The 25,112-nt window shown below is 43.3% G+C and overlaps 2 protein-coding genes across 6 annotated transcripts in view; both read left to right on the plus strand.

The window, feature by feature from the left end:
• The first annotated feature begins 3,576 nt into the window (after nt 1–3,576).
• Nucleotides 3,577–7,069, plus strand: uchl1 (ubiquitin carboxyl-terminal esterase L1 (ubiquitin thiolesterase)). The gene is made up of 9 exons (XM_080836415.1): nt 3,577–3,661; nt 3,765–3,776; nt 4,323–4,451; nt 4,811–4,949; nt 5,193–5,278; nt 5,579–5,626; nt 5,929–5,998; nt 6,341–6,399; nt 6,498–7,069. Exons 1-9 carry the CDS (start codon nt 3,629–3,631, stop codon nt 6,579–6,581), a joined length of 660 nt encoding a protein of 219 aa, XP_080692541.1. The 5' UTR covers nt 3,577–3,628; the 3' UTR covers nt 6,582–7,069.
• A 700-nt stretch (nt 7,070–7,769) lies between these two features.
• The window catches only part of limch1a (LIM and calponin homology domains 1a), a 57,516-nt gene continuing 40,173 nt past the window's right edge, over nt 7,770–25,112 (plus strand). For all 5 annotated transcript variants that reach the window (XM_080837438.1, XM_080837440.1, XM_080837441.1 and 2 more), the window contains exon 1: nt 7,770–8,160. In XM_080837438.1, the coding sequence (XP_080693564.1) occupies nt 8,056–8,160 (105 nt within the window). In that variant the 5' untranslated portion in view covers nt 7,770–8,055. The remainder of the gene's footprint in view (nt 8,161–25,112) is intronic.

Below are 25,112 nucleotides of genomic sequence, written 5' to 3' on the forward strand. Positions count from 1 at the left end.
CAACTTATAAAGCTCTCTAAGAAACGAGGGAATAATTAATACGTGTTTGCTTGTACAGAGGATGCAGCAAGCAAGGGACCTCTGCTCCTCATGTTGACATGAGGTTTTTATGTTTGTAATTCATCAACCTAGCCATCAGTTCCTGGTGAGTCCCCTTCTTGTGTACTCTGTATCACCCACCACAGCCAAACACACACACACACACACACACACACACACACACACACACACACACACACACACACACACACACCAGACACACACACACACACACACACACACACACACCACAGACAGCAGGGTGTGGGGACCATCTCTCCTTTTCATTCAAGTCGGTAAGATCACTGTTTGCATATTATCCGATTTAAGCTATTTAAGGCTAGGCAGAGCAACACAGGAACATTTTTATTTTTATTTAACAGAGTACAAGATCGCCAGAGGGCAGAAAGTAAGCAGTAATCTTGTCCAAGTTGAGGGCTGGACATATTCAACATTTACTGAAAAAAATTAAGATATATTATATTTTTTCATATGTAGACATGTACTTATGTTTAACATAGGCCTAATGTATCTGGGACAAAGCTAAGGCCTATGAGTTATTGCCTATAAACACAGAGATCTAATTTAAAAAATAAAATAAACATCAATGGCATTCATTTCTTATGCCTCTCTTTTCTGCATATCGCAGGCGCTCCACCTGTGGTCAATCCCACAAGTTTGTCCCAAGGCAGCCCCTTTTCATTTACACATTTGGACAGGGACCTGCACGGGGGACATTTGGACAGGGACCTCATCGACCTCCTCCTCCTTAAAAATAGTATAAAGGCTGCAGAATTTCATTTACGCCTGGATAAAAAACCGCCACTCGAACCATTTCATAAAGTAGCCTGTGGGCAACGAAAGTGGAAGTGAGTAGGGTTAAGTCACTCGTTTGGGAAAGCCCCCTTCTATGTTTACTGTACCTGCGGTGCTGCACGCGACTGCACCTGAGAGTCTGCATATTTGGCGAGAGAGACGGTCACGGTTGTCTTGTGTGACTTAATCGATGCACCTTAACTGAACCACACGGGTAAAATACAGGTTTAATAAAGTGGTCTCTGTCAACATACATCAAGATAAACATTTACAGAGTAGTTTACATGAGGTTGTATACCAAGGGTGGAAAAGAACCATTTTGGAGGTTAAAGATGAAATAATGAATGAAATAAAAATACAAATAAGCAAATTCATGTCAATGTTAAAGCTCTAAATGCTCCTATGTTCTTAGCAAAACTCATCTGTGACATGTACGCCCACAAATGACAGATTTAATCAATAAAATAAGTGCACGATATACAAATTCAACAAACACAGCTGCCTAGAAGTTTTTTTTGTCTAAATCAAGTTCAGATGCACTTTTAAATCTACATGATTGTTCTCCTGAATGTCATTTAACATACTCCACAGTGTCATTTTGTCTTGAAAAGTTGCCTATCCTGCTGTGGCAAAGCCTCTAAACCTCACACCCAGAATATTCGGCTTATGGGTGGGGAATGCATCACCAATGGCCAAGCCTCCCTAAGAGTCTACGTTCCTCATTCCTCTCCTCCCCTCACCTCCTGTGACCAGTCTCTCCTTGGAACACCAGGTCTCTGATCCAACAGAGCAGCAGCATCAGGATGAGGAGGATGAACAGGAAAAGAGTGAGCAGCAGTCCTGTGTAAATGTACAAGTTGGCCTCCAAGCTCACTGGGACTGGTAAGGCGCCGGAGACCTCCACAAACCTGTGTGGTGTTCCCATGGATCACCCAGTGACAGAGCAATGTCAGAGAATGTTGGACTGTTGGACTGTGTGATGTCCTTGCTTTTGATCCCACTGTTGTGATCCCTTGTCTTCTGCTTTTGTTCCCACTGTTGTGATCCCTTGTCTTCTGCTTTTGTTCCAACTGTTGTGATCCCTTGTCTTGCACAGACTTCTCCTCCTGTCCTGTTTGCTCTTTTTTCCTATTACTCTGATGTTACTGTCCAGCATAAGTCCACATGTAAGGTTGGCAGCATGCACCTGATGTATATGAAGATCAAGAGTGTTTCAGGTATTTGAAAGAGATTTTTTTAAAAATCTCTACATGGACTTGTACACTCCCTCCCTCCCTCTCTTCACCAATCTCATTTAGCCCTCCCCTTTCATTTCACCTCGAGGCATGCTTGTCCTTAATCAGTTCCAGTGGTGAAAGAAGTATTCAGATCCTTTTCTTAGGTACAAATACCAATACAGCTATGCAATATGACTTTATTAAAAGTAAAAGTGCATAAGTCTTAGCACCAAAGTTTAGTTTATGTACAAATGTATTTAAGAAAAAGTACTGGTTTGGTCTCTTAGATTATTAATACTGAAACATCAGTGTCAGTATCATATGTTACTGTTGTAGATGCTGGAGGTGGAGCTAGTTTGAAATACTTTATACACAGTTTTGTATACACGGACACCAGATAAATATAAGGGGTTGAGAGATGATTAATGGGAGAGAAAAGAAGAAATTAACATTTTGACAGACACAACTATTTTCAGTTTTTGGACTTTTCCCTCTAATCTCTGATTTTTTTGTGAGATATTTGACATGAAACCATGTGGGAGGTTTAGAGGGGAAAATAACTATTTGGTGGAGCTGTTAAACTCATAGACATCTGAAATGTGACCCTGACTACACTGCTTATCGTAAGACGCCAGAAGTTAAAAAGGTTGGAAATCACTGGTTAAATCTTTAACAATGTGTTGTATTGTAAAAGCTTGCTATATTATTCAATGTGGAACATTTTCATCTTAAAACTAAGTAGTAACTTAAGCCTGCGAATAAATGTAGTGGAGTAGAAAGTACAATATTGCCTCTGATACGTAGTGGTGTGAAAGTAGCATAAAACGGGAACTACTGAAGTACACTATTGATGAAATGTTCCCACCACTGTACTTCCCACCACTGATTAGTTATATCAGCGTATACACGTTTGTCTCATTAATCTATTTTTAACTGTGAGCTGTGATTTAAAGCTTTGTGTGTTGTCTACACAGCACAAAGGCACCGAGAGTGAAAGGTATGCTGAATAGGGAGAAATTCCAAATGTGAACTTTGTACTGAAAAAAAATCACAGTTTTCTATCATGAAAACGGAACTGTGAAGCAGTGAAATGCTTATTAAGACAAGTTTAGTTAGACATTTAGTTGTGTATATTAGGAATTGCCACCTCACTGCAGTGCAATATTTGTTCCTAGGGGTCGCATTTGCCAGTACATTGCTAGTATCTTCTATGAAAGTCATACGACGATGGACTGTGCGATTATTTAAAAGGGCAGTCAAACAATAATTACGTTTTGCAGAACGAACATATGTAACGATGTCACTAATCATAATGTGAAGTGATTATAAACTGCATCTAACCTAAGGATGTGTTGTTGCGTTAAGTGGTCAGACTGAGAAAAATATTTTCTCAACACAAGCACACCCCTTCGCCGTTAGAAATGGGATAAGACCGCTTGTATATTAGCTGCATGAGGCGGCAGAATGAGTATGTCTAGCGGCTGCAATCGGCGTGTTTATTAACAATCGAAAGTAACTGAGCTTGAAGAGATAGTTTGCACAGACGGCCTGATAACATGGAGTGGAAACCAATGGAGATCAACCCCGAGGTTGGGTATTATTGCTTTAATCATACACATCGACTTGTTTATGAAAAATACTCATGTGTTGTGAGACTCATACATTCTCTGCCTTTTGCCTTTTGTTTCACAGATGCTGAATACAGTATGTATGCTGCCTCACTCACAGGGATTGTTTTAGCCTTTGGGTAGGCTACAGGGGTAGCTTTTGCTTTGTCATTCTGCTGCACTGTGATGCATTTGACTTTGACGTGGCGAGATTAACCCAGCCTAACTACACCACTGTTTTGTAATGTAGGGTGCGGTCAGCTCGACCACCTGCTTATTTTATTAAGAAAATAATCAGGCTAATCAGAAGCCCATCTCATTATCGTGTTTAATCCAATCGAGTAGCCTATTAATGTTGATTGGTCTCAGTATGAATACCTATTTGTGTGAATTATTGTGGAAATTGTGCCGACAAAGTGCTAGAAACGTCGGTTTATATGTCATTATATCAGTGAAAAGATACTATGTTTGAAACATAAACAGATTATTGAATCGACTAAATATTTTGAAGTGCCCAACGTTTGATGCTTATTCAGGTAGCATTGTGAGGGTTTCAGAGACCAGTGTAGTGTAGGCCACTGTAATACGTCCTGCCGTCATTTGTCACATTGTGTCGGCCACATGGTCGCTGTCCATCCCGCAGGTGCTGAGTAAACTGGGCGTGGGGTCGAAATGGCGATTCGTGGACGTACTCGGTCTAGAGGACGAGCTTTTGTCCTCGGTGCCTTCGCCGGCTTGCGCTGTGATGCTGCTCTTCCCGTTAACTCAACAGGTAAAAGGGCGCTGCCCCCGTGGAATGGTTGGCAAACTGGGCCCACAGAGTTTAGGCAGAAGGGTTTCATTTTTTTATTTATTTGTTTTAACGGTTTGGAATACCATTTACAAACTGTCCTCCAAAACATTTGGTCTTTAAAGATGGCCACATTTATTATCTATGTCAGCAAAGCCCATGTCAACAAAGCCAGCATAGGAAAGCCACAAGCCAACCCGAACCAGTCCCTGATGCTGCGTGCTGTCTGGCTTCTGTAGCAATCTTTGACACCATCAATAAATAGCACAAAACCTATAATCCTTGACCATTTTTGAAGAAATATTCATATTTGTGCCTCCATATATTTCTCTGTCTGTCAGCATGAAGCTTTTCGAGGGAAGCAGGCGGTAGCCCGGGCCTGTAATGATGTGTACTTCCTGAAGCAAACTGTGGTGAACTCTTGTGGCACAGTGGGTTTACTGCATGCTGTTGCCAACAACCAGGATCAAATGGACTTTGGTGAGCAAATAGATGTATTATGGAAATGGAAATGGAAATTAGGGTACAATATCCAGATGGTATTTAGCTGTACGTAATCTATGAAGAGCTACCAATATATTTTATACCAGTGATATTTTAACGAGAATGATTTTTAATTGAGTATGTGTTTGGATAGTTTCGATCAAAGGAAAAAAAAGTATGTCAGAAATTCCAATTCCAAAAATGACAATTCCACCTCCTTTGCTTTTTTTTGTCTGATAGACAGTGGCTCTGCCTTAAAGAGGTTTCTGGAAACCACATCCAGTATGTCTGCTGCAGATCGAGCCAAAGAGCTTGAGAAGAACAAGGTTAGACATGGCGCACTCTGTTTTGTATCACACATTTCTCCCCTCCCTCCCCTTGGTCTGCTGTTAACCTTGTTTCAGGGGTTGCTCATTTACTTTCAAGAGAATGCAGCCATGGGAGCAGTTGCAGATTATGTGCCTAGTCTTTCCCATAGGTGGCACTAAAACACCGTAAACTAAAACACTGCAGTGCTCTTTAGTGTTGAAAATTGAATTGAATGGGTAAAATATTTAGTATGACAACATCATATGAAAAATTCAACACTTTCTTCTCTCTCTCTCTCTTTCTCTCTCTCGTCCCAGGATATCCAGGCAACCCATGATGAGGTGGCAGCAGAGGGACAGTGCAGGGTATTGTACAGTGTTCAGATTCTGTGTCCTGTTCAGATTCTGTGTCCTATTCTTTTTTTTAGGAGATTGCAAAATTATCTATTATTATTGAAATCATTTATTCACATCGTCAAGTGGCATGCACTGTCATCATCTGTCTTAGAAGTGTCTTAGAAGTGTATAGTAAACAGTTCCTACTTTCTAAAGAAGAGTCAAACATTGCCCAAACTGTCATGCAACACATTTAAATACAATAAAATTGCTAACATGTGTTTCAACTGTTCAACATCCTGTACCTATCTGCGTTTGTATTTCTGCAACAGGTGGAGGAAGGCAATGTGAATTTCCATTTCATCACTTTTGTGAATGTGAATGGCCAACTCTATGAGCTGGGTGAGTTTCTCTTCAATGTCACTGCATTTGACACCAACAAAGACTGAGAATATAACCATCAGGAGTCTCACTTCTGTTCTCATCTGCACTCCCATGGATGTGTATGTTGAAAGAATTTATGAAAGAATAAAATGCTCCTGTATTGTTGCTGACTATATTAGCAAATAGAATATAGCAGAGATCAGTTCTTCTGCAAATGCCTGATAGCCGATGTCTTCTCAAATGGAATACTTTGATTTGTTTTATGGCATCCATGACACAATGTAACACTTGTTAGTCTTTTCAGTTTTTTTAGGAATGAGGTTTTGGGTTTATTATATTTATATTTTCACCATTCTTAAGATGGTAGAATGGAGGGACCAGTGACCCACGGTGCGACCAAAGATGGCTCCTTCATCATGGTATGTAAACAATTCAGTCAGTGAGTCACATACTTAGGAGCAGGTGTGCATGCATCCAGAAATTAATATTTCAACATTTATTCCTTTACCCCCTACAGGATGCAGCAAAAGTGTGCCGCCAGTTTGTGGAGAGAGAAAAGGACGAGGTGCGCTTCTCTGCCGTGGCCCTGTGTAAGGCCTGAGTGAAGTCGTTGAGAGAGAAGAGAGAAGAGAGAAAAAACCTCACCAAAAAAAACACTCCTAAAGCACACGCTGCACTGTGCTGCCCAGCACTTATATCCAAGCTTCTCTGAGATCTCTCCGTTAATGTCAATATGCTGTTCTGGTGTTTGTCTTAATCACTGTGGTCCAACTCTGAAGGCCTTGGCCTCTTGTTTTTATATCACTCTTCAAGCTGTCTTAGTAAGGGGAGAGACTGAAGTATTGCAAGGCACAAGCGCTTGTAAGGGCAGTTGTTACAGGGGTGTGAATTTAACAAATTGACTGTGGTTGTTATAGCATTGAACTGCCAATTTATCAGTGATGGCCTTAGATCAAAGAAGACTGTGTTATTTCAGTTAGTTTGCACTTTTCTTTATAGTGAAACAGTTAGGCTTCTAGACTGTTTATGTTGCCTTGCACTGAAATGTCTGCCTGGAAGATGTGAATTATTGATATGCTTTGGGGTGGTTGAGACTGTCAGTATGTAACTGGCAGGGCTGAGCTTGGTGAAAACTCTTTCTCACTGCTATTAAAGCTCTTAGCACATACCATGTGACTGTATGCGTGATCGTGTACTCTGCCATACAGTGTTGGGTGGGGGGGGGGGGGGGGGGTAAAGGCACATTTAAGCTCGTGCATGTAAAAGTATCCCATTATTTCAACATATTTAATCTTTTTTATTATAATTCGCCTTTCACTTTATTCAGAAGTGAAGCGGTACGTGATTTCTTACTTATCTCGCTGTAGCCAGCAGATGGCAGTCTTATCATTTGTGTCTGTAGACTTCTCGTGCTGATTTATTTATCAGAACACACTTCCTTTATCAGTTCAGTTTGTCAGAAACCGTTTAGACTTCTCCATGTTATTTCATTGTCAACGCTTGAAATCCTTAAAAACGCAGGGGGTAAGATAACTGAGACGGTAACGAACCCCCTCTATTCTCCCCATGAAATTCTTCGGCACCCTCCCGCTTTCACTTGCGCATGCTAGAGTGTGTCCCGCTTGCGTTTGCTCGGTAGCAGGCATGCGATAGCCTCACAGCTTGTCGGAGTAGGCGGCTGCCCGTTTCGTATTGGCTGCTGCAGTCGGACAACCTCTGGGTTTAAAAACTTTATTTTTAGCCATCGGTGAGACTGCTATTGCAGTCGCCTCAGTGCGCGATATGAGAAGCTATCTTTACTGCCTTTACAGCCATCCATCAGTGAAGCGGTAAGGCCACGCGTGTTGGTATTGCGACTCTTGCGGTCAGCGGACTGGGATAGTCCTTGAGACCCTAAACGTGTTCTTTACGCAACGGGGACGATACAACAGAATTTAACTGTGCCAACAGTAACGAAGCTGTCGGAACTTTTATTTGGCTACACTAATTCAGGATACTTCAACAGTCCGTGAAGCTGAGACGGGATATTACCCATCTGATCTAGCTGCAAACGATACCTCTGCTGTGTGTTGACAATGGCGAGTCCAGGGGCAGATACCGGCCCGAAGAATCAAGAGCACAACCAACATCCCGAACTGACCCCCGAGCCTGCATTTCAAGAAGCCCAGAAATGGATAGAGGTGAGTTGACCATGAAGGAAACGCACTAAGATCTCAAAACCGCGGATCTTGCACTACAGCACTACAGCCCTCATTGCTATAGTAGTGAGGATGCATCTCAAGAAATAGCCAGGGTTTGTGTGAGTTTATTTGCCAGTGGAATTTACCATGAATATTGCAGGTTTACTACGCAAGTGACGCATCATTGTCACTGGGCGCATATATTGTGTTACATTAGGGAACAGGGGAAACACAATGCGACTGTCATGTGCAGTGGAATTCGCTGTGTGGGGAACGATTGGGCAGTAGTGGGACTAGCTTGCGCGGCTTTTCTGTTGTTCTTCAAGAATTTTTCAATCACATGACACACCTGGTTTTGACTAGATGGTTTGTTTTCCGCATCGATCCTTATGCCGGCACAATCAGCAATTTACTAAATGTTTTTTCTGAAGAGGCTAAACCAAAACATCCACGAGAAAAGAAAAACAAACAATTACACAAAGATCTAAGTGTTTTCATGAGATGAAGCGTCTGAAAATTATGTTTGGCGCGTTTATAGGTCAGTTTACGCCACACACTTATTTCCCAGAAACTCCCCCTTTTAGAGGTGATTTTGGTTGCCATGGTGCTGGAAGACAGTGAAGCGAACCTTTGTTTGTTCTGACGCCTTGGAGGGATGGATATCTGCCAAGCATGCGAGCCCACCCCTCGCCACCCTTTATCTCCTCTGAAAAACGACATACAATTTAATCTCCTCGGATTTGGGATCCCCTGAGATCCCACGCTGTTCAATATTGAAATCCTGATAATGATATTATGACCTATTTTTTTCAAAGATTGCTATGCCTGTGCTTGGCAGATGATTGGTGGCATGGGGTGGTCACGTCACTGCTCCACTTAGTGAAATGGGCCATGGTACAGTAAACCACTGGAGGCTGAGTCTAATTCAGATTCCGACCAGGGCTTTGAGAACGGATGGCTCCTTTGATTTCCAGTGCGTCAGTTCTGTCATTATTCATAGTCAGGTGTTGGAAGATGATGGCTGGCACATATTTAGTTTATAAGCCTGCCACCTCACTATGAGCTATGTTGCACCCACTTGTCATTCATTCTCAAGAGTCGTGATCACGCCGGAGTTGTGCGTTTGTTTAATGTTGGGTAAACTATGTAACACAAACAAGTCAGAATAGTCCTCTCCAAACTGTTTCAATTCCGCTGTCTCCAAGAAGAAAATGACTAACTTGTTCACATTGAAAAAAGCAGGCACCTGTGTCTGCCAGCAGTATTTATAGCTCTCCAGCTAATATAGCCCTGCTCCCTGCTGTCCTGGAAATAGCTTTGAAAGCATCTGAGCAGTAGAAACACACCACTAAGAAAAGTTTCTATTGGAAACTGCTCTGGTTACCTCCTGCCTCTCATCAACAGACCCGTGTTCAGTTCATTTCACCACTGTTTCCTACCGCAAGCATTGTAGGTTAAATATGGAAAATCTTCTTGGACCAGTGACTGAAGGCTGAAAATGACTATGCCATGGGAACTAAAGATTTTTCTCAGGCACACAGGCATTATAGCATAGCTTTATGCACCAATCTGCCCCAGCTTTGCTTCCTGAGCACAGGGAGAGAAGGCAAAGTGATGGAGTGCTCTAAGGAGAAATGGAACTAACTCAAGTGGTGTGTGTCTATGTGGTTTAAATACATGTTTGTCTGGAGTTTAGGCTGTTAGGCAGTATGTGTAAAAACACAGACAGACAGACAGACAGACAGACAGACAGACAGACAGACAGACAGACAGACAGACAGACAGACAGACAGACAGACAGACAGACAGACAGACAGACAGACAGACAGACAGACAGGCAGACAGACAGGCAGGCAGACAGACAGGCAGACAGGCAGGCAGACAGACAGACAGACAGACAGACAGACAGACAGACAGGCAGACAGACAGGCAGACAGACAGACAGACAGGCAGACAGACAGGCAGACAGACAGACAGACAGGCAGACATGTGTTTACTATGTGAATACAAATACATTGAAAAAAGGATGTTTGGAAAACAGAAGATAGGAAGACTGCATGCCATACTGTTGAGTGCTAGGTTATATTGTAGTGTTCTCTTGGCATTCTGTGTAAAGACTGAATTACCAGAGCACACTGTGACTTTACCTTGGTGACCAGCTTAGAATGCCATACTCCCCCCCCCCTCCCTCTCTGCCTATTTTTTTCTTTTTAAGGCTTTATTTCTTATTCTTTCTCTTCCCACCTGTTTAAGATGACTCAGGGGTTCCTTGTAGCCCCCTTTAAATTAGATTCCAGCAGTAGGTCACATAAGAGGGCATGAGGGAGCTGGGGGCAGGCTGAGGGAGCCGGGGGCAGGAGTCTGACGGTGGGGCAGTGAGCTGTTGTGCACTGTGGGTCCGGATGCATGACATTGCTGGGAGGTTCTGAAAACGTCTCACCCAGATCGGGTGTCACTGGTCGCCAGTCAACGCCACTGGTGCAGATACAAACACTGGCCGCCTGTCAGGTTACAGGAACTCCAGCAGCCGCGCTTGCTGAGGCCTCTCATGTTACAGAGCCTCACCGGAGCCTGTGTTGCACCAGTGGTCTAGATAGGAATTTCCTCCTAATTGGAGGACCGTAAGTGTTTCAACAGTTCCTTAACCTCGGGCAATCGTTGATGATCTTCTAGGACACATGGAAATGTAGAAAAATAAGACAGAAGAACTTACTAAGGAATGGGACTCTTCTCAGGGTTGTCTTAAAACCAGGCTCCTCTGAGGATTATGGGATGGAAGTGTCCTCGAACTGGAACATCAGGAAGACCAGAAAAGTGCAGGACAGTATAGTCAAAGTTGTAACCTGTTGATCTATGATGAGACGCTGTGAGAGGAAGAATTTCAACTCTGTCACCCAAACACCAGGTGTTACATTCAAGCCACACACACTGACTGACACACAAACACATTTTTATCCATGGATTTCAAACAGACACCCTTCAGTTCATAACACCACAGCAGCATCTCAGTCTCACTGGGTTTATCTTTGAGGGGCCGTCCGAAGCTCTTCACCAGGGCCTGTGTGAAGGCCTGGAGTGCCGCTGCCTAATCCTGTAGATATGATATCCCTAATCCGGCTGGAGTAAGGGCCCTCTGCCTGTGGGCCTCAGCCCACCCACCTCACACTCAGCCTGGGTTGACTGTCATGGCTGCCACCCTCCAACCCCCACCTCACTGCTTTTCCAATTAAATGAAATCAGTCTGTTTTTCTTCCTAGTAGCCTAAGACTGTGTATCCTCTCAGTGGATGAGGCAGCCATGTTTAAGTGGGGCTAGATTGCAGCAGGGGTGATAAATCTTTAGAATGCACCACCTCTGCATCTCTGGTGGAACAAAGGGTTACCATGGATACCATGCATGTAAGTGGGCTATATGGGACTTGAGACAGAGCTATTAAACTTCCTGCTGGACAGAAGATGGGACTCCAAGCTCAGAGAGAGTGAGTGTGTGTGTGTGTGAGTGCTGTTGTGCCAGTTGATGATGGAGCCGGACATTACAGATGGTGAGGGTCACAGACTCACAGACTGGTCATATGACTACACAGAGCCAGCTGTCATTACTGTGTGGGTGGGAGTTACACACACTCTCTTTTCTCACTCACACTCAAACATGCGCACACATACACACGCATTAGAGGATTAATTGCAGGCACTGGGATGTGGCTGTCTTTCTCTGAATGTTTCTCCCGTATCCATGTTGTGATGTAGGCCCTGTCCGAATCAAAGGAGCGTTCACTTGTGGCTGTGCTTGAGTTTGAGAGCCATGGCTCAGAATTGATAGAGTAGAGCAAATTACAACTTGCTCCGTTCCAGCCCTTTTGTGATCTGTATATGTTGTCTATGGGGAGAGTAGTCACTAAGATCATGAGAGTTCGGTCTTCTTTGGCTGATATTAGTTTTCCTAAGTAAGTTTCAGATTTTTTTTTTGTGATTTTAGTCTCCGGTGTGGAAAGAGGCATGTTTATTTATTTATGAGGACACAAGTGCTGTCCAGCTGTCCTGGTAGGAGTGTTAACTCTGCGATGGAAAGTGCCACTTAACACATATCCCCTAATGCAACCTGACATAGATAGACAGACTTCTCTTTTAAACGTCCTGGGTTATATTAGCACACAATGGAAGAAGACTGCCTGAACTTAAATTTAACTTCAATTAATTGGCTTTTACTGATTAGGGTGCTACCCGGGTCAATAAAGTCAACAGGCTAGCAGTCCTTTTTTAGACATCAGTATCATAGGCTAAGGTTTTACCTGTGCTTCTGGGTCTGTGTTTGTGCTGATCTTAATCGGATAAGTGTTTATTGCATGCAGACGGGTTTCGTCAGGCAAATAATAGAGACCAGACTGGATTTGATTAGGACATCAAGGCCGGAGAGAACCGCTTTTCTGCTTCAGACGTGGATACAATCAAGTGTGGTTTTGTTTGTGATATGTAATACGTCTCAGGGTTGGTTTAATCAAATGGCTGTTGGCTATTGAAGTAGCTTACTGTGCAAAAGCCTGAATATTGGACTTGCCTCCATGAGAGCTTTAGGGTCACTCTTCATAAAGTTTCAGTCAAGTGCTTTATTGCTAAGGGTGTAGTATATGTTTGTGTGTGTGTTTTAAGCCAGTGAGGCATGTTGCTGTTTTGGAAATGCAGGATCATGCTTAGGGTTATGTAAAGAGCCTTAGCTTAGGTCAGTCTCTAGATTCCTGAGAGTTCCTCTTAGTGCCCATGCCCCTATATTGGGAAGGCTGGCGCCAGGTCCATGCATTAAGATCCTGTGAAATGAGTTATGCAATGATATATGACCCATGCCTGGAGACATGTGCAGGTACTGTAAGCAGGAACTATGAACTATGAACTATGAACTATGAACTATGAAATTGCATTGCTCAAAGAAGTAAATGTAGTCTCTCTCTCTTTCTCTCTCTTTCTCTCTCTTATTCTGTCTCTGTGTGTGTGTGTGTGTGTGTGTGTGTGTAGCTGTGTGTGTGTGTGTATGTATGTCTACATGCCAAAGACCAGCTGGGTGATATAGGACCATATGTTTCTCAGGCTCCTATCTGTTTGACAGGTTAGAGTGACATGACCGGAGTGTGAGGGTATAAGCACATGGTTGCGCATGTGTGTGTGTCATGGTTGCAAGTGTGTGTGTCATGGTTGCACGTATGGAATGTGCGTGTTTGTTGGTCTGTGTGGTGGGGTTTGCAGACACACATGGTGTTTTTTTTGTGGGTGTGTCTGAGTGGCACAGGAACTTCTCAGGAGTCACAAACAGGACTTTTCATGTGCTAATACAGCTTCTCTATTAATAGCTGGTGTGCAACAGATCACAACAAGATTTCTAATGACAACTGATAATGACAACTGATCCTGTTCCTTGAGAATTAGGTGGAGAGAATAATTAGTGCAGGAAAATATTTCCACACACTCACACTAATCAGAAAGGTCTGAGCCACCAGCTTAAATATCCTCTTCACACACACACACACACACACACACACACAGACAAAGAAACACACAAAATACATGCACACACTCACATACAGCATGCCCCCTCTCTCTCTCTCCCTCTCTGTCTACATTTACACGTGAAAGTAGCACACAGTGGTGTTTCTTACGAACAGTCCAGCAAATCTAGCTCAAAACTTGTGTCCTTGCTTTAGTATCTCCTCCTGTGCTCCAGATTCTCGGCATGGCTGTGGAGCTCCAGCGTTGGGGAGGATTCTTCCCATCTGTGCATGTGTGTCATGCTATTCTTAGTGAGGTGGCTGCAGCTGCTCCTGAGGCTTGTCTTTCAGATTAATGGAGCGCTCCCTTCGCCTCTATCTCTTATCCGTCTCAAAATCCCCTTTCCAGGTTCGAGCTCATCTGATAACAGCATGTCACATATTGTGGGGGCATGATGTAATTGCAGAATGAGGGGGAGCTACGCCCCATGGTGCATTTACCTACCTCTGCTGTTGTGGCTTAGTGGTACTCTGAGATACAATCAGTTCTGGGAATGATTATTTTTTTATTGCTAAAACAGTAGCACACAGTTGGCAACATGCTGTAGATCTTGTAGATATTTATATATCTAGTACACCATGTAAGTGATTAAGTATTTAGATGCTGGACCAATATGAGGTGTGACCATTATAAAAAATACAGCAGTATTTGATTGATTTTGTTGAGATGTTGACTGAGATGTAAATTTTTTGGGACATAATTTAGCAGGCATTAGCATCAGTTAGCTGCCTCACATCTCAGTACTCTTTCAGGTCCATGATCAACACGTAGCCACAGATGAATATTACTTCATGTTACCTTCAATTACCAGATGCACCTTTATAGTGCTCCGCTCTGGATCGCTGCCAATGAAAAATAATGAACACATGCATACACACTCTTGTCATGTATGTGTACTTGTATACTCACACACACAAACACACTCTCTTGCACACTCTCTCTCTCTCCAGCCTTTCTAGTGGTGCAATTAATTAAGCAGCAGATTAACATAGTTGCCCTGGACAACTCGGTGAATAAGGCTGTGATTTCTCTCTCTCTCTCTCTCTTTGAAAACAAATTCCTGACCCAGTCACACGTCATTATGGTCTATGGTCACAGTCATTATGGTTCTGCTGTTAGAAACAGGGCTCCCGATCCCTCCATTCCTCTGCTTTTCTTTTGTGCTCCTGCCTCCCTTTCTTCCTCTCATTCATCAGGGGGAAAGCAGGAGCAGCTCGGTAGTTATTCTGCCCTCCACTTGTCCTGCTCATTAAGGAGATTACCTGTGTGTGTGTGTGTGTGTGTGTGTGTGTGTGTGTGTGTGTGTGTGTGTGTGTGTGTGTGTGTGTGTGTGTGTGTGTGTGTGTGTGTGTGTGTGTGTGTGTGTGTGCGTGTGTGTGAGGGTGGACGTGTGTGTGGACGTGTGTCTGTGTGTCTGTGTGTGTGTGTGTGTGTGTGTGTGTGTTTGATGGAGGGATACAGTGTCAGTGTCAGACATGCTCAGGCTGAGAGGATAAAGAGACGGAGACACAGGGATGAAAAGCTTGTGGCGCTTAAGAGCCGAGGGTTGGGGAAATGAGGGCACAGCGGCAGCTCCTGCGTGCCGCTCTGGGTGCCTGGGCCCAGGGTGACGGCACCAAGGAGAGGTGCCAGGTGAAAGAGGGACAAAGTTGCTCAGTGTCCCTGAGAGAGTGCTAGTTAGGAATGTGTGCGCCAGTGTCTCATCGGCTGTTTGGGAAAGGGGAGGTTACTGGATTGCTCATCCCGTGTGTGTGTGTGTGTGTGTGTGTGTGTGTGCGTGAGTGCGTGTGTGCGTGTGTGTGAGATTTAATTTAATATTTGTTGTGTTCAGTCTATGTAGTGGAAAGGTTTAGTGCAGTATGACTGCAGTATAGATCGGCTGCCCTATTTTTTTTAAATTCTGCACCAATTCTCTCTCTCCTTCCCTTTCTCTTGCTCTCTTAACTCATAGCCTAATACATGTGAATAATGGAACGGAATAATGAAATGATGATCTGTGTGTGTGCAGTGTCGTCTCCATTTCTGAGTTGTTCAGGTGGGGGGGGGGGGGGGTCTGTTTGAAGGCACAGGGCTGACAAGGTTGATCGTTGCTTCTCCCCGAGCTTTGGGAATGGATTTAGTGAATCTTAGGAAGAATTTGTCTCTTCTTTCAAGTTTTCTTCAAGGACGTGTTCCTCTCTCTACCCCCCATGCTTGTTAGTTGCCACAAATAGTCTTCTCTCTTTGGCCTGTGCCTACGTGTTTCTATTGTGAGCTTGTGGTCAGTTGGCCTGTGCTTATTCAGGATCTGATTCTGCTTTCTGTCCCAGACAGAGATGGCCCAGTAATTTAGACTCTCTGCTCAGGGTCAGATAACATGCTATTCTTCTGTTTTTGATGCTTGTATTTATCCAGTGTCCAATTCAGTTCAATTTTATTTATAAAATAACACAATTGTCCCAGGGCCCAGGGCCTGAACCTTACCACCCTGCTCCAGATATTCTGTTTCACTGACTAGAGAGTGTTTCATAATGACACATCTTGTCTCAATGCTATATGCACTTTTTCAAAACTCTTCACACAGTGTACTGTCACTCAGCAAGATTTCCGTGGCACTCAAAATACAATGAGCTAAAAAACACCAACATTTTGAAAGACTTTTAGAACGATCTTTAGAACAGATCTTTAGCATATCTTATCCACCCCTACAATCCCCAACACCCCACAAATATTTCAAGTCAAGCAGCCATTATGAAATGGCCCCATAGGTACAGAGGTTAGTCTTCCTACCTAATAAGCATCTGGCCCAGCTTTAAATTCCTGTCCAATTCAGGAAGCCATTGTAAGTCACTTTGGGTAAAAGTGTCTGCTAAGTAGCAGTAGTTGCAGTTTTGGGGTCCCTTTTTCTCATTGATGAACAGCAGTTATACTGGGAAAATCTCTTCAGGGACAGATCTATATTTTCCCAAATTTGTGCAAATTTTAATGCATATGATGTATAACCACGTTTGTATAGTTGATAGGCTGCAGACAAAGAAAATAAACCCAAAAATTGAATAATTTTTCATAAAGAATCTGAATAATAATTTCCATTCACAGTGATCTAGATTATGTCTGGTTTTAGTAACTAAAGTAAGTAACTGAATGCCTGCAAAAGTTGCTTTAATGTTAAAATGATTGTAAAAAAAAACATAAGGGATTATTCTGTATTCACTGCATGCTTAAACTGTCATGAACATGCTTGCTCTAGGACATACAGTACGTGGAGTGCAGTTGCTTTAGCTTGATTTGGCCCCATGTAGGATTTCCAGCTAGGGCTCAGGCCTGAAAGTAGTGCTTCGTCACATTGAGGTGCTGCTGTAACCCATGGCGATATTAGTGTGAGCTCTTCCTCATGACGCAGGAACAGCTTAGAAACAGCTTAGGAACAGCCCCGTCTCTGTTGTTGTTTAGAATGCTTCCTGCCAGCAACACCGCAATAACATGTGCGTGTATGCACATATTGATCAGTAGAGTGTAACTTTAACTTGTGTGTGTGTGTGTGTGTGTGTGTGTGTGTGTGTGTTTAATGTCCCATGGTTTTGTCCCCCAAGGGTGCATTAAGTTCCCAAACAATTAAGAAAAGTGCTTACTACATCAGGGAAGAGTGGGAGCCATTCTCTCTTTCATTTTCACTGATTCCCCTCAATCTTTTGATTCTCATCATGCCATCAAGGCAATCAGAAAATACTCTTTCAAAAATAAACTCTTTTAAAGACTTTTAAAAGTCTCACCGTAACTTCAGAACAAATCTGAGTTAGGTTGTCTTCCAGTTTAGTGGGTGTGTTGGACACCAGGGCAGGCTGGCTGACAGAGGCTAAATGTGTGTGTGTGTGTGTGTGTGTGTGTGTGTGTGTGTGTGTGTGTGTGTGTGTGTGTGTGTGTGTGTCTGTACGAGGACTAGGGTGCTTTTCAGGAAGGGCCCCTCACTCACCAGCAGCGGGTGATTGACATTGGATAAACCCCATTAAATAAGGAGCCCCTCAGAATGGGAAGTAAGAGACACACACACACACACACACACACACACACACACACACACACACACACACACACACATATATACACACACACACAGAAAACACACACACAGACACACATACACAGAAAACACACACACACACACACACACACACACACATACACACACACATACTCTCATATGCACACATACACACACATGCTCTCATATGAACACACACACACACACACACACACACACACACACACACACACAGCCCCCTGCTGCGTTCTCCAGTGGAGGTCTATATGCAGAGTGGGGTGCTGGTAACCGGGGGTAACCAGACCCCAGTGCTGACAGGTACTGGAACAAATCTTTAAAAGAGCGGGAAGGGTTTTGCGATTTTTGTCAGGTTTACAATGTTGGGACTGTTTCTTCATGTCTTTTACACTTACTTTCTCGCTCGGCTGTTATTCAGAGTCAGTGAAACAGAGATGATTTTGCCAAATTTGTGATGCTGAAGAACACACACACACACACACACACACACACACACACACACACACACACACACACACACAGGCATACACTTTCTCTGACCTAGTCACAGTATGCTTATATGTAATGAGATATGTAATGAGATTATATGAGGAAAGCCCCCATGGAGTATCTGGGTCTCATAGCGTGTTTTACTTCTTAGACATGTAATAATCCCCAAATCTATGCTCACCAATTTCAACTGGTCCAGCTCTGCCTTTGTATTTTGGATGTAGTTGCAGTCAGTCATTCTTGCCGTTATTCACCAGCTAGTCAGTATGGTGAGTTAGGAGTCATGGGTGGAAGTTGCAGACTGGTGTTACAGAGACCCTCGGCCATTCTGGTTATTTGAGTTCTAAGTTTGCCGCTTCTGGGGGTGAGAGCCTTGTGGTAATATTGAAGTAATGATTTATGATGGATTTTCTCTCTCATTGGGAAAAGCATTGATCATACGCACATACATAAACACGCACACAGACACTCACAACAAGCTTACCTAACCAACATGGCATACAGGCACCTAACAGATACACCACAGTACCCCTTTTATGTGTTTATTCCGTTAATAATGAATTGCTGCATTATAAATATTTAATTTCCATTGAGTCGAGTGTGTGTCTGTTAGTCTCTGTGTGTGAGAGTGAAAGAAAACATGACGTGCTCTGCCAGGTCCTGCATAGTTTCACATTTTCAGTTATTTATTTCCGTAAATGAACTAATGAGAACCTCTTGTCTTGTGCATATCATGTATGTGCAGCATATGCTTGTCAAAGCAAAGGCACTTTATTGTTCTAAAGACGTGACAAAAAGATTAATTGTAATGGAAAGATAGGGCTTTACTACCCATAGAACACTCAAAGTGGTCTAAAGCCTCTACCCATTTACACATCGATGGCAGAGGATTACTATCTAAGGTGCTAACCTGTGCATTGGGAGCGGTTTGGGGTTTGGTGTCTTGCTCAACGAAACTTCGGCACTTGGTGAGGAGTCGTCGGGATCGAACTGGCAATCTTCCGATTACTAAATGACTCCTCTACCTGTCGCCCCAAACAAGAACCATGAAGTTAATCTCCCACTGCACGATGCATTTATGCTCTTAATTATACCATGGTTAGGAGAAGTTTTTTATGCAGAAGCTGTGCATGTGGGTGTGCGTGTGCGTGTGCGTGTGCGTGTGCGTGTGCGTGTGCATGTGCATGTGCGTGTGTGTTTTGTGTTAGTTTGTTTTATTGCCTAGGTTGGGGTTGACAGGGGGAAAGGAAAAGTGATTGCACTCCATCCAGTGAGTTATTAACATCCCTTGGCCCCAACCTACTCACACACACACACACACACACACACACACACACACACACACACACACACACACACACACACACTTTTCCATGTCTTAATCTCCCTGTGGTAGTAACGCAAAGTCTGGGAGTAGATGTATGTGGAACAGGAAAAGAAAGGCTAGTAATGTAATCACTGCTTTAGTGCTGCAACAACCTCTCCCCCACCTCCACACACATATACACCCTTTCGAGCATGCAGTTAAAAATGCATGTGATTGATGTGATTAAAAAAACACAAAAATGTGTGTGTGCTTGTGTGTGTGTAATAGACACCAGCAGGTGTGTCCTTTCAGTCATGGCAGCTATGACTTTGGTTGCCATTGGTTTTATTTGGTACGTCCTGTAATTCCCTCAGACATGTCGCTGTCAATCACTAAGGACTTCCCCTTTCCATCGTCTTCATTGGATTCTATGTGTCTCTGTGTTATCTGTTTACACAGTTAGTGCCCACCCTGATGTTCCTCTTTGGGACACATGAAACATGGCATGTTGTCTCTCTCTGTCTTGTCTTGGCTCGTCACGGTAGCAGGCTGGGAGGCTGTGAGGCTGGGAGGCTGAGGCAGTGAATTGTCTGTGTAATGGAAATGTATTGAGAAGTAATTGTACAGACCAAACTGCAGAGTTTCTTTTTTTAAGTTCTTCTTAGCTTACCAGCTTTGTTGCTTTTTAAAAAAAAATATTTGATTATGTACTGGAACATTCTGCAGGTGAGCGATAAGGTGGTCAGCAAGACGCAAATACTCCTCCCTTTTCCCTCCATGTGGATGTAAACCCTGGGTGAGAACCCTTCTATTCGAGTCTTGGAAAACAAGATGTCCTTGAGTAACTCTGCTACCCAGCAGTTGTCTTATACCAACAGGCTGCCCAAAAGTACATTTCCACTGAAAACTCTTGTAAACACCAAATAGTATAAAATCTGTGTGTGTTTCTGACAGTTGGGTCCCCACATAAATCTGTGTGTGTGTTTCTGTGCCTGAGAGCTGGGTCCCCACACAAATGCTGTGGTACACACAGATCATCCTGCTGCTGAGGCGCTGCGGGTGAGGCCTGCTGGTGGTCAGTACACTGGGAGGCCACATGGCTATTTGTGGGACAAAGAACTGGCAACTGGCTACAAGGCTTAGCTGCAGCTTAACCTTAACGCCTGTGTGTGTGTGTGCGTGTGTGTGTTTGTAAACTAACAGTTGTGTTTGTGGCTGTGTATGCTGGTAGGAAAAAGTCAAATAAAAATAGACAGATAGGCGGATATAGATGAATAGATGCATACAATACAAGCACTGACACATCCACAGACAGACATATGTAGGTGTTTACATTTCCCCCCATGGACAGATATATATGTTAACATTGTTATCCATAGACAGACAGATAGATAGATGTTTACATTTTCACCATTTACACCAACATAATTTGCTGCTTTAGAACTTTTCCTCTGCCTACCTCTGTACATGGCATGTGCTCCTTAGTTAATGTAGACAGCTCAGCAGAGAGATGGAAAAACAAACAAACAAACAAACACACACACACACACACACACACACACACACACACACGTGGACATGTTAGCAGACACACATAGAGAGGATATATAGATGAATGCATTGGATCATTTAGCCTGGGAGCATTAAGCATAGAGTGTGTGTTCACGCGTGAACAGTATGTGAGGGGGTCAGCGAACCGCAAGGTTGAAACCAGGGCAGGGTCACACCCCCTCTAGGCACTGAGCTGCCAGGGGATGTGTGTGTGTGTGTGTGTGTGTGTGTGTGTGTGTGTGTGTGTGTGTGAGCAATCTTTGGTATATGCAAGTGTGTGTGTGTGTGTGTGTGTGTTTTCTGAGTCTCAAAAACCACATCCATAAAAAGGCTTCTCTGGTTTTGGGTCCTCATTCATCCCAGCCTCGTTTTCTTTTTCTCTCCGCGTCCGCACTCCTCTCCTGTCTCCTCTGCCTCCACCGCTGAAACCAATAAAGCTCTGCCAGTGGCACTGACCCACATTCCAGCCCTGGCACCGTGCGCCATGCCACAGTTTGTGCCGCTCCTGTTGCTGCTAGCGGAGGAGATGGAGACGGAGGGCCATGCGGGGCCAAATCAATGTCTCCACCACATTAGGCACAGACAGAGGCAGCGAAGAGGGCGCGCCAGGCAACGAGGTCATGTTGGTCAACATGGTTTTTGTTTAATCTGTGTGTGTGTCGGAGCAATCTTTGGTATATGCAAGGAATCCTTGGCTGGAATCCGTCTTGAATCCAAATCAAGACCCAATCTGTTCAGACATGCATGCCACTTGAGGCAGTGTGGGTTAATAGATTTCGGTAGTATTTAGTCAACTTTGATTCTTATTTCATTATTTCTATGTTTATGTGCAGGTCGACTTCAGTCTAAATGGACCAGTAGTATTGTGTTGACCACAAGTAGTATTGTGGTCTGAATGTCAAGTCAAGTCAAATGTATTTATAAGGCACATTTAAAAACAACTCATGTTGACCAAAATGCTGTATAATCAAAGAAGGCAATCACAATAAAATATAGAATCAAATAAAAACAGAAACAAAAAATTCACATAAGCATGTATTTACACAGTGCAAGTGTGCAAATCAATTCAGATCAAGAGAATTGAACACTAAAGAATAAAAGTGTGTTTTGAGCCTGGACTTGAAAGAGTCAATAAAGGGGGCAGATCTAGAAGAGAGGGGGATGCTTTTACACAGTCTAGGGTCTGCAACCGCAAAGGCGCGGTCACCCCTGGATTTAAGCTTAGGTCGGGGGACGGCCAGGAGCCCCAAGTTAGATGACCTGAAGGACATGGCAGTAGGGATGGGTATCGTTTGGGTTTTATCCGATACCGGTACATAACCGATACTTTTAAAACGATACCGGTGCCTAAACGGTGCCAGAACCGATACTTTTTTTTTTTTTAATTAAAGACATTAAAGGCTTATTTATTGCCAAGGCAAATAGTTTTCTTCAAATTTAACAATATATTAACTGTTTAAGGTATACTATAAATAAAAATAAATACAAAACACTTATTATTTAGTTTGCATTTATTTAAACCCACTGGTTTCGTGAATGTGTACTGCCCCTTTAAGAGTTTAGCTTCAGGGCCTCTTGAGTTCTCTCCCCCATTTACACGCAATTTTGTTGTTGCATATGCTGCACGTCGCGTTGTTTGAATCTTTTTGTGCGAAATACAGCCACACTTTTGATTGTTTACCTTTCGACATTTTCTCTGTTATATTGATGGCTAGCTCTGTTTGTGCTTGCTCTGTGCAAGGCTGCCTGCTCTTCGCTGTCATTAAACTGTTGCAATGTTATTGTAGCGTCCAATTTAGTGCTCTCTTAAGAACTCACATTGAGAAGGAATATCTTTGGATGAGACGGTAGCTCTCCGTTTAATAAAGGGTGCTTAGAACAACCACACTTATCTTGAAACCGAAACCACACACAAGTCAACCGATTACCATGGCAACTCCTCAACACAAATCCCGTTACCATTAGTCCCATATGGAATGCTACATTATCACCAATGAGCGTGAGCGACTAAGGCGAGAGTCTACATTGGGAGATGGAGCAGTTTTATATGTGCCCCACGAAATCTGTTAGCAACACAAAAAAGTATACAGATCGTACTCAGAAAGATCTACGCCACTAACGTTACTTCTCGTTAGCTATCGCTAGTTTTGTTAAATTATAAAATTAAAAAAAATAAAATAAATAAAAATCTGCTCAGGCACCGAAAGGAAGCACCGAAATCTGCGTTGCATTTCGGTCCGGGTAGGTATCGGTTGTATGGAACCGGTGCCGTATTGGTACCGGTTCTCGGTACCCAACCCTACATGGCAGTGGAATAAGGTGTTAAGAGGTCTGAATAGACCAGTAGTATTGTGTAGTGTAGTGGTGTTTAAGGCTCCCATGATGTCCTTTGCTTTTTCTGCTCAGATGGAACCCATCAGCTATGCGCTCTGATCTTAAGTCTCCCAGCAAAGACACCCAGGGCAGGAGCGGAAGGGGGGGAAAGAGCGTGAAAGGTGACTGAGAGAGGAGGAGAGAGTGTGGGTGGAAAACATCTGGTCAGCATTCATGTAACAAGCAGAGAATGCTGTGTTCATGGCTCCAATTAGAGGTGTGTCTTGTGTGGTTGTGTGTGCTGTGTGCTTTGTGTGTGTTGGCATTATCTGAGGTTCTGGATAGACTAAGGGCCTGATTTACTAACAGGATTGCGCCCATTTCTGGCGTAAAATAGCGGTCGTAAACATGAAACGGTATTTACTAAGGGGGCGCAGCGCATATTAACGCTTTGAGGGTGTGTACCTGCCAACAGGTGGGATGGCACGGAGACGTGGGTGGTAACGTAGGCGTGAAGCGCACTTTAATGGGAGGAGTGCGCCTAATGATGTATTGCGTGGTATTTAATAAACTGCCTGGCAAGCGCACGTCTCCGATTTGCGCGCTAATTCTCCGCCTCATAAAAGCACGTCTTCAGGAAGCGCATTTTAATTGAGTATGAAAACGTTGATATGGCAGCAGTGATAAGAGCAAGGCGAAAAAAGAAGACAGAGACAGCGCACAGAAATAATTTTTTCAACTCGTATAACACATTTTCAGTTAAGCGAACCACAAATCATTAGACGGTACAGGTTAACCAGCCACGCAATACTTCAATTACTGAACCAGATCAGAGACATCGAACTCTCCAACCGGAGATCACATTCCATTCCATCAGTTGTTAAACTCAGGACAACATTACAAATATTGGCATCGGATCATTTCAAACAGTTATAGCATCAGCAGTTGGTATATATCTCAGCCTTCACTCAGCCAAATATTCACCCAGGTACTTGACGCATTGCTACCGCGCACTGGTCAATACATTTCCCCACTGCCATAGCTGAAATTAGAGACATCAAACAAGATTTTTTTGAAATCGCAAACTTTCCGAACGTAATTGGAACCATTGATTGCACCCACATGCAAACAGTCCCACCTTCAATCCACGAACACGTTTACCGAAACAGAAAGCACACATATTCAATGAATGTCCAGGTCATATGTGATGCCAACATGACCATTACTTACGTGGTAGTGGTCTGTCCATGACAGTTTTATCTTCCGGAATAGTGCCATCTATCCATGATTGAGCAACGGTGATTTTGGAGAGGCATGGCTACTTGGTAAATGTATTTGTTTCAGTGGGGATATATTGTAGTGAACCCATGTCCCTTGTAGAACGTATTAATCTCGCCATGTACACATCTACAGTATATTGTTATAATAGACAGTTTATGCATTAATGCCACCAATAGCATATTATTTATAATTGTGTTCTTTTAAACATCTCGCTGTAGGTAATGGCGGGCAAAACAACAATATAACCCATTGAATCAGGTTCAGTGATTGAGCGAACGTGAACCAATATATCTATCTCCTCTCCGCTGAACCTTAGTTTTTTCTTCCTCGAACCTCCATGGTGGGCAGTAACTTGCAGGCAATTTCTCCCGTCTTTTAACGGTGCCCTAAATAATGATTGCCCAGCGCTGATCTGGCTTGATACATATCACGGAAAATG

Source organism: Sprattus sprattus (assembly GCF_963457725.1).
Source record: "Sprattus sprattus genome assembly, chromosome: 4".
In the NCBI taxonomy this organism is placed as follows: domain Eukaryota; kingdom Metazoa; phylum Chordata; class Actinopteri; order Clupeiformes; family Clupeidae; genus Sprattus; species Sprattus sprattus.